Source organism: Nerophis lumbriciformis, linkage group LG07, assembly GCF_033978685.3.
Source record: "Nerophis lumbriciformis linkage group LG07, RoL_Nlum_v2.1, whole genome shotgun sequence".
NCBI classification, from domain to species: domain Eukaryota; kingdom Metazoa; phylum Chordata; class Actinopteri; order Syngnathiformes; family Syngnathidae; genus Nerophis; species Nerophis lumbriciformis.
The window spans coordinates 14,247,188-14,257,829 of record NC_084554.2 but is presented as its reverse complement, the minus strand read 5'-3'; the positions used below and the strand labels follow the sequence as shown (position 1 = coordinate 14,257,829).

The 10,642-nt window shown below is 40.8% G+C and overlaps 1 protein-coding gene across 1 annotated transcript in view; it reads left to right on the top strand.

The window, feature by feature from the left end:
• Positions 1-7,320: 7,320 nt before the first annotated feature.
• Positions 7,321-10,642, top strand: part of mrc1a (mannose receptor, C type 1a) — a 63,283-nt gene continuing 59,961 nt past the window's right edge. Inside the window, exons 1-3 of the mRNA XM_061965774.1 lie at positions 7,321-7,533; positions 7,595-7,996; positions 8,096-8,269. Coding sequence (XP_061821758.1) covers positions 7,461-7,533; positions 7,595-7,996; positions 8,096-8,269 — 649 coding nt within the window. The 5' untranslated portion in view covers positions 7,321-7,460. The remainder of the gene's footprint in view (positions 7,534-7,594; positions 7,997-8,095; positions 8,270-10,642) is intronic.

Here is a 10,642-nt window from a genome sequence, read left to right as displayed (position 1 = left end):
TCATCAATTAATATATTCTGTAGACATACCCTCATCCACGCTCTTTGCCTGAAAGCTGATCTGTCCAGTTTTGGAGTTGATGTCAGCAGGCCAGGGAAGCTAGGGTCGATATTCTTCTCTTGACGGTGTGAGCCAAGACATCCAGGGGGTTTAGCTCGCTCGTCTGCGGGAACAAACTGCCGCCATTGCTTGCCGTGCTAACGAGGTCCTTTGTCCCTGAATTGCTCACACACTCCGGCAGATTCAATGGGGGTCTGGCGGCAGATTTCTTTGACTTTATCGTTGGAAATGCATCTGCTTTGAGTGTCGCAGGATATCCACACATTCTTGCCATCTCTGTCGTAGCATAGCTTTCGTCGGTAAAGTGTGCGGAACAAACGTCCAATTTCTTGCCACTTTCGCATCTTTGGGCCACTGGTGCAACTTGAATCCGTCCCTGTTCGTGTTGTTACACCCTCCGACAACACACCGACGAGGCATGATGTCTCCAAGGTACGGAAAACAGTCGAAAAAACGGAAAATAACAGAGCTGATTTGACTCGGTGTTTGAGAAAATGGCGGATTGCTCCGAGAGCGAATATTAGAAAGGCGTTTAATTCGCCAAAATTCACCCATTTACAGTTCGGAAATCGGTTAAAAAAATATATGGTCTTTTTTCTGCAACATCAAGGTATATATTGACGCTTACATAGGTCTGGTGATAATGTTCCCCTTTAACACTACGACCACAACGCCAAAACTAAGCCACAGGCGACGAGAAGCGTGAGTGGAGCCAGAGCAGAGAAGATGTACTCGACTGGAAGGGTGAACCATCAGGAAATCTACTGGCGCCGGGGGTGAAAGGACTGGAGAGCTTAAGTAGTCAGAAGGAAATGAGTATCAGGTGTGCGCGCAGGTTGCCACTGCAAAAACACACCTGGTTTACGTGCCTGGTTTGCCAGAGAATAAGATGTAGTAGAAATGGTCTGTGATGCACTTTTTTGGGAATTTGTCGCTATATTTAGCAAGTAGAGGTACATATTTAAAGTTAAAAAGAGGTATATTTATTATTGTATTTATTCGCTAATCAAATCCGAGCGGGAACGAAAGTAGAGCGGAATGAGAGCAGAGATCCACAAGCACAGGGAGTGGCCATTAAATGCACATCTTCGTACTACAAACCCCGTTTCCATATGAGTTGGGAAATTGTGTTAGATGGAAATATAAACGGAATACAATGATTTGCAAATCCTTTTCAACCCATATTCAATTGAATGCACTACAAAGACAAAATATTTGATGTTCAAACTCATAAACTTTTTTTTTTTTTTGCAAATAATAATTAACTTAGAATTTCATGGCTGCAACACGTGCCAAAGTAGTTGGGAAAGGGCATGTTCACCACTGTGTTACATGGCCTTTCCTTTTAACAACACTCAGTAAACGTTTGGGAACTGAGGAGACACATTTTTTAAGCTTCTCAGGTGGAATTCTTTCCCATTCTTGTTTCATGTACAGCTTAAGTTGTTCAACAGTCCGGGGGTCTCCGTTGTGGTATTTTAGGCTTCATAATGCGCCACACATTTTCAATGGGAGACAGGTCTGGACTACAGGCAGGCCAGTCTAGTCTTGCACTCATTTACTATGAAGCCACGTTGATGTAACACGTGGCTTGGCTTTGTCTTGCTGAAATAAGCAGGGGCGTCCATGGTAACGTTGCTTGGATGGCAACATATGTTGCTCCAAAACTTGTATGTACCTTTCAGCATTAATGGCGCCTTCACAGATGTGTAAGTTACCCATGTCTTGGGCACTAATACACCCCCATACCATCACAGATGCTGGCTTTTCAACTTTGCGCCTATAACAACCCGGATGGTACTTGTCCTCTTTGGTCCGGAGGACACGACGTCCAAAGTTTCCAAAAACAATTTGAAATGTGGACTTGTCAGACCACAGAACACTTTTCCACTTTGTGTCAGTCCATCTTAGATGAGCTTGGCCCAGCGAAGCCGACGGCGTTTCTGGGTGTTGTTGATAAACAGTTTTTGCCTTGCATAGGAGAGTTTTAACTTGCACTTACAGGTGTAACGACCAACTGTAGTTAATGACAGTGGGTTTCTGAAGTGTTCCTGAGCCCATGTGGTGATATCCTTTACACACTGATGTCGCTTGTTGATGCAGTACAGCCTGAGGGATCGAAGGTCACGGGCTTAGCTGCTTACGTGCAGTGATTTCTCCAGATTCTCTGAACCCTTTGATGATATTACGGACCGTAGATGGTGAAATCCCTAAATTCCTTGCAATTGTTTGAGAAAGGTTTTTCTTAAACTGTTCAACAATTTGCTCACGCATTTGTTGACAAAGTGGTGACCCTCGCCCCATCCTTGTTTGTGAATGACTGAGCATTTCATGGAATCTACTTTTATACCCAATCATGGCACCCACCTGTTCCCAATTTGCCTGTTCACCTGTGGGATGTTCCAAATAAGTGTTTGATGAGCATTCCTCAACTTGATCAGTATTTATTGCCACCGTTCCCAACTTCTTTGTCACGTGTTGCTGGCATCAAATTCTAAAGTTAATGATTATTTGCGAAAATATTTTTTTTTTATCAGTTTGAACATCAAATATGTTGTCTTTGTAGCATATTCAACTGAATATGGGTTGAAAATGATTTGCAAATCATTGTATTCCGTTTATATTTACATCTAACACAATTTCCCAACTCATATGGAAACGGGGTTTGTAGTAGCAAATAAAAACACAAAGATGTGTCTTTAAATATATATCTTGTCGCTTTTTTATTAGCCTATACGTATTTTCCGGACTATAGAGCGCACCAGTTTATAAGCCGCACGCACTAAAAAAAATTGTTTCTCCATATATTAGCCTATTAACGTTGTGAAATGAGTTATTTACGCAGAAAGATTTTGTATTTGTTTATTTAGATACCTCTTTTGTTTCCAAACGGTACTTGTAACACGGCAGTAAAACGGCTGATCAAACAAAACAGAAGTAATCGTCATGGCCTCACAAGCTGCAGAAGCTAGCTCTCCATTCAGCTAAACGGACTCAGTAACTCCACGGTGACGTTTTGGTGAATTTACTGAGTAATGTGTGAAACTGAAACAACACAAAAAGAATGCCACTTAAAGTTAATAATACTAACACAGACATTTGGAAACGTGTTAGTATATTAGCTAATGCTAACGACGCTAGCTTCATTACATTACGATAGCACGTACAAATATGGATGAAAACACTCCTACAGACATCACACATGGGACGGTGTAGTCAGTAAGACTTGTTTTAGTTATATTGTAAAACTTACAAAGGTTGCTTGGAGTGATGAATGAAGAAATCATACGTGTAGGAACGCTATGGACGATTCGAAGACGGAACGGCACTTGTATTTCCGGTTTAAAGCACTGAACGGAAGGAAATACTGGAGACGTTCACTCCGCAGCACCTGCAGTGAGCGGACTCGTACAAAAGATGGCGCCATAGCACAGAAAATAACACATTTTCAGTGTCTCTGCTTGTGTTCAATGAAAACTATTTGAACACAAAACATTATGGCTGTATACGAAGAAAGATCCATAAATTAGCCGCACCGTTTTATAAGCCGCAGGATGCAAAGCGTAGAAAAAAAGAAGTCCGTAATTTACGGTACATGACGTCCCATTACGTGAGAACAAGACATGCAAGGAATTAATCAGTGATGCACTTTGTCGCTGTATTTAGCGAGTAGATGTAGACGCTAAATGTGAAAAAGGGGTTTATATTGTGTCATGCATTTATTCTCTAATCAAATACAAGCGTTCACCAAAGTAGTCGCCCCGCGAGTGAGATCGGAGGTCCGCCACCACAAGCCCAGTGGGTGTGCATTACCGCAGTGTGCAGGAAACCTCCAGAAGCCTGCAACCCAAACAAAAACATAGCTAAAAAACACTTTTCTGTTGTTTAACAACACTTTGAACACCACTGCTTTACTTATTTCACCTGGTAGGCAAAGTGTGGCCCGGGGGCCATTTGCTGTCCGCAGAACCTTTTACATGGTTCATTGTAGAAATAAAATAAATAAGAAATTAAAATTCCTTAACGAGACGAGGCTGAAATGTTGATGCTAATAACAAATACAAACCACAAATATTTGTTTTTAATTATGTTTTAGTCTTTTTATTAGCCTAATTCAGAGGTCGGCAACCCGCGGCTCTTTAGCGCCGTCCTAGTGGCTCTTTGGAGCTTTTTCAAAAATGTATGAAAAATGGAAAAAGATGAGGGGAAAAATATATTTTTTGTTTTAATATGGTTTCTGTAGGAGGACAAACATGACACAAACCTCCCTAATTGTTATAAAGCACACTGTTTATATTAAACATGCCTCACTGATTTCGAGTATTTGGCGAGCGCCGTTTTGTCCTACTAATTATGGCGGTCCTTGAACTCACCATAGTTTGTCTACATGTATAACTTTCTCCGACTTTCTAGGACGTGTTTTATGCCACTTCTTTTTCTGTCTCATTTTGTCCACCAAACTTTTAAGGTTGTGCATGAATGCACAAAGGTGAGTTTTGTTGATGTTATTGACTTGTGTGGAGTGCTAATCAGACATATTTGGTCACTGCATGACTGCAAGCTAATCGATGCTAACATGCTATTTAGGCTAGCTATATGTACATATTGCATCATTATGCCTCGTTTGTAGGTATATTTGAGGTCATTTAGTTTCTTTTAAGTCCTTAATTCAATTTATATCTCATGACACACTATCTCTATGTAATATGGCTTTTAATTTTTTGCGGCTCCAGACAGATTTGTTTTTGTATTTTTGGTCCAATATGGCTCTTTCAACATTTTGGGTTGCCGACCCCTGGCCTAATTCATTACAAATGGCATGGTGTCACACTACCACTTTATTTGAAGACTTTAAGAAGAACATTGTTTGTTTTATATACTGCTGTTCTTTTAAGAATGTGAAATAGTTGACTATTGTTGTTCTTTATGATCATATTTAGCTTAGTTTTGATGTACTGGGAGATTTTTAGAACACTGCTGTTGCAGCTAAAACTGATATTTAAACTCTGACGTTGAAGCGCAGTGATCTTAAAACATATTTGACACGTTGAAACACCTTTTCAATAAAGCGGTGAGTTTAAAAAGACACGGGTTCATTTTTTTTTCTATAGCAGTATCAAAAAAGGATCATGGAATCCACTACTGAAATTCAGGTATTAGACTTAGACAAACTTGAATGATCCACAAGGGAAGGGCACAAAACGAGGGCGGAAACAAAAGGTATAAAGTAGACTAAAAATGTACCATAGGAGCAATATAGAATATAACATACATCAGGCATGGGATTTTTCCGTCTAAAGTCGGAATTCCGTCTTTTTTAATCTCGGGGGGAAAAAAATAATTATCTCCCGTTTTTTTTTCCGACCCTAAATCAAGATTCGAGACGTAGTTTATCTTACGCCGTAGTTGATTGGTCGATATGTTCCCTGTGACCAATCAGGACTTCTGTTATGAATGATGACGTTAATAACGTCATCATTCATAATGGTTATTACCGCCATTTTCCATATGTAAACGATGCCGGTTCTCGAGAGAAAGGACGCAATTTACGAGTAAAAGAAATTGATAAACATGTCAAAAATAAGTTTCGATGGGACTGATGGAAAGGGAAATCACTGATACTGTTGGGAAGAAGGAAGTTACGACTTTGTTCGGTGATTTTATTTCGGAAAATCGATCGTCCCGGAAAGGTTTTGTGCACGTGGTGTCATGATAATATTGACTATGGATCACGAGGTTTCAAGGCTTTGGAAGTACATGCGAAACGCCAAAAACATATTGAATGTAGGTATGTTCTATTAATGATGTTTTCATGTCTTTAAACACTAAAATATTTTCTTCGTCCCCCAGACCCCCGGAAATTTTTTCAGTCTTTTTCATTGTGGTCAAATCACATGCCTGACATATGTAATATTTACATATTATATATACAGTAGAGATGCGCGGTTTGCGGACACAACCGCGGAGTCCGCGGATTATCCGCGGGTCGGGCGGTTGAAATAAAAAAAAAGTAGATTTTATCCGCGGGTCGGGTCGGGCGGTTGAAATAAAAAAAAAATTAGATTTTAAATAGATTCAGGCGGGTGGCAGTTAAACCAATTCGGAAATATATATACATAGTTAAATGTTGTTACCCACATACGAAAAACGAGCAGGCACCTGCAGCATATGCCACAACAGAAGAAGAAAAAAAAAAGAGATGGCAACGCCGGCAGCAAACGTGGTACGCGACAAACTAAAAAAGGGAATACTAAAGACCAGGGGAAAAAAAGGCCAGAAAAGTTCAGCGTGGACTCGTTTTTATGAGGTTGTAAATCAGGATGATAGTAATGCTGGCTACGTGATTTGCAAGAGCTGCGACGCTGTTTATGTCTACGACAGTCACAAAACCGGGACATCTAACATGGTGCATCACATTTGTGCAAAACCCCGAATCTCCACAAACACCCTGAGCATGAGCAGTTTCGTCCGCCGTGATCCCAGAAGAGTGCCACAGGATGTTAAAACAAGATAGAACGCAGCTGCCTGCAGCAGTTTGAGTGGCGCGAGCGCGCTTGGAGGTGCGCTCAGCGCGGCTCCGAGATGATTGCGCACTGGTGTGCGTCTGGGCCGTGACAGCGTGGCACGCATTGAATGTCTCTGCTACATTGGATCAGTCTCCTTTCTTTAACAGGCAAAAGCTTTATAACCTCACTAATGCCTTGCATCGTCTATATTAGATATATAACAACGGGCGGGTGCGGGTGGGTGCGGTTTTGATTAAATGTTAGTTCAGGTGGATGCGGATGGTTGACGACTTTTGTGATGCGGTTGCGGATTAAATAATTGCCTATCCGCGCATCTCTAATATACAGTAATATATACAATAGATATATAACTAATTCCAATTACCATGTACAATATTACAGTATATGTAACAGCTGCAGCAAAAAAAAAAAAGAGTAGATCCAGCTGGAAATATACTGGTAATAGACAAATATCATCTATTGCTGTATGGCGAGTGATTATACAGCTGAGTGGAGAGCGGAATGAAGGACTATACGTCAAATATATTTTTCTTACTAAATCTAGCTCGACTCAGCAGCCTTTGACTTAACTTGCGTTCATAGCTGGTATAGTTCTTTACAATTTAGCACCGATAGGAAGCAGGATTTCCTTCTGTCTTTCTTTTCTGGAAACGGCACACATATCATTTTCATGGACACTTGTTGTCACCCTCAGAAGCTTCCTCATCATCTTTGTGCAGTCGCGGCGTGAGGTCTCTTCCTGCCCTCCTCTCTTCTGCCGGGAATTCCTAAGTCAAAGAGTCTGACGGACCATGTGACAGGATGATGAAGGAAGGAGAAGTCCAGGCTGCGCGCTGATGTGTCTCATTCGTGAGCGGACTGGCGCTGAGAAGCATGTGGTCACCCGGCGTGCGTTCAGCCGCGCTGCTGTGCCTCCTGCGGGCCGTCGGCGTCGCCGCCGAGATCGGTACGTATGGCCCGGCCGGGCGTCATCCACCTCGCTTAAAGTGTGCCCTGCTCTGCTTCAGACGGAGGCTCCTTCCTGATCTTCAACCAGGACCACAACAAGTGCGTCAGGGTGATGCACGCCTCCTTCGTCACGCTGGCGGCCTGCGAGCCCCACGCCAAGGACCAGCAGTTTCGCTGGGCCTCCGAGGGCCGCCTGCTCAGCCTGTCCCTCAACCTGTGCCTGGGAGCCACCGAGGTCAAGGACTGGGTGAAGGTGCTGCTCTTCGAGTGTGACGAGAGCAGCGAGCTCCAGCGTTGGCAGTGCAAGAACGAGACGCTGTTCGGCCTCATGGACCAGGACCTACACTTCAACTGGGGCAACCGGAACGAGAGGAACGTCATGATTTACAAGGGGTCCGGGACCTGGAGCCGCTGGAGGATATACGGCGCCGACAAAGACCTTTGCTCCAAAGGCTATCAAGGTACAGGTGCTAGAAGTAGTGCTAAGAGCCTCCGATAAAGTGTCCAGTCATCAGTATCTTTTATTATTGCATACTTTTGTTTTATTCGTGTCTCCTCAGAGGTTTTCACAATAGGAGGCAATTCCTTCGGAGCCCCGTGTCTGTTTCCATTTAAGTACGGGGAGAAGTGGTACTCCGAGTGCACCAAGGACGGACGCACCGACGGGCAGCTGTGGTGCGCCACAAAGACCAATTACAACGACGAGAAGAAGTGGGGCTTTTGTCCCACCAAAGGTAACTTCCTGTGCATGGACTTGATCCAACACAAACATGATCTACTGACTCAACTTGCTGAATTAGGTCCTGACGTTGAGCAACTCAAACCTAATGTTGGATCAACATGCTTTCTGACAATGTTTAATTAATGTTGGGTTCTGATGTTGATTTGACCATTGAATTTTGGTCATTTTCCAACCGATATTCTACAACACAAATACAATGTTGAAACAACATGCTTTTTGACGACGTTTAATCAATGTTGGGTTCTGACGTTGATTTGACCATTGAATTTTGGTCATTTCCCGACCAATATTCTACAACACAAACATAACGTTGAAACAACATGCTTTTTGACGATGTTTAATCAATGTTGGGTTCTGACATTGATTTGACCATTTGGTCATTTTCCAGCCGATATTCTACAACACAAATACAACGTTGAAACAACATGCTTTTTGACGACGTTTTATCAATGTTGGGTTCTGACGTTGATTTGACCATTGAATTTTGATAATTTTCCAACCGTTATTCTACAAAACAAATAAAACGTTGATACAGTATGCTTTCTGACGACGTTTAATCAGTGGGGATGTGTCGTTGTTTTGACCATTGAATTTTGGTCATTTTTCAACCGATATTCTACAACACAAACAAAACGTTGAAACAACATGCTTTTTGGCGACGTTTATTTGACCATTGAATTTTGGTAATTTTCCAACCGATATTCCACAACACAAATACAACGTTGAAACAACATGCTTTTTGACAACGTTTAATCAATGTTGGGTTCTGACGTTGATTTGACCATTGAATTTTGATAATTTTCCAACCGTTATTCTACAAAACAAATACAACGTTGATACAGTATGATTTTTGACGACGTTTAATCAATGTATGGTTGTGTTGTTGATTTGACCATTGAATTTTGGTCATTTTTCAACCGATATTCTACAACACAAATACAACGTTGAAACAACATGCTTTTTGACGACGTTTAATCAATGTTGGGTTCTGACGTTGATTTGACCATTGAATTTTGGTCATTTCCCGACCAATATTCTACAACACAAACATAACGTTGAAACAACATGCTTTTTAACGATGTTTAATCAATGTTGGGTTCTGACATTGATTTGACCATTTGGTCATTTTCCAGCCGATATTCTACAACACAAATACAACGTTGAAACAACATGCTTTTTGACGACGTTTAATCAATGTTGGGTTCTGACGTTGATTTGACCATTGAATTTTGATAATTTTCCAATCGTTATTCTACAAAACAAATACAACGTTGATACAGTATGCTTTTTGATGACGTTTAATCAGTGGGGATGTGTCGTTGTTTTGACCATTGAATTTTGGTAATTTTCCAACCGATATTCCACAACACAAATACAACGTTGAAACAACATGCTTTTTGACAACGTTTAATCAATGTTGGGTTCTGACGTTGATTTGACCATTGAATTTTGATAATTTTCCAACCGTTATTCTACAAAACAAATACAACGTTGATACAGTATGATTTTTGACGACGTTTAATCAATGTCTGGTTGTGTTGTTGATTTGACCATTGAATTTTGGTCATTTTTCAACTGATATTCTACAACACAAATACAACGTTGAAACAACATGCTTTTTGACAACGTTTAATCAATGTTGGGTTCTGACGTTGATTTGACCATTGAATTTTGATAATTTTCCAACCGTTATTCTACAAAACAAATACAACGTTGATACAGTATGATTTTTGACGACGTTTAATCAATGTCTGGTTGTGTTGTTGATTTGACCATTGAATTTTGGTAATTTTCCAACCGATATTCCACAACACAAATACAACGTTGAAACAACATGCTTTTTGACAACGTTTAATCAATGTTGGGTTCTGACGTTGATTTGACCATTGAATTTTGATAATTTTCCAACCGTTATTCTACAAAACAAATACAACGTTGATACAGTATGATTTTTGACGACGTTTAATCAATGTCTGGTTGTGTTGTTGATTTGACCATTGAATTTTGGTCATTTTTCAACCGATATTCTACAACACAAACATAACATTGAAACAACATGGTTTTTGACGACGTTTAATCAATGTCGGGTTATGTCGTTGATTTGACCATTGAATTTTGGTCATTTTTCAACCGATATTCTACAACACAAATACAACGTTGAAACAACATGCTTTTTGACAATGTTTAATCAATGTTGGGTTCTGACGTTGATTTGACCATTGAATTTTGGTCATTTTCCAACCGATATTCTACAACACAAATACAACGTTGAAAAAACATGCTTTTTGACGACGTTTAATCGATGTCGGGGTCTGACGTTGATTTTACCGTTGATTTTTGACAATTTTCCAACCGTTATTCTACA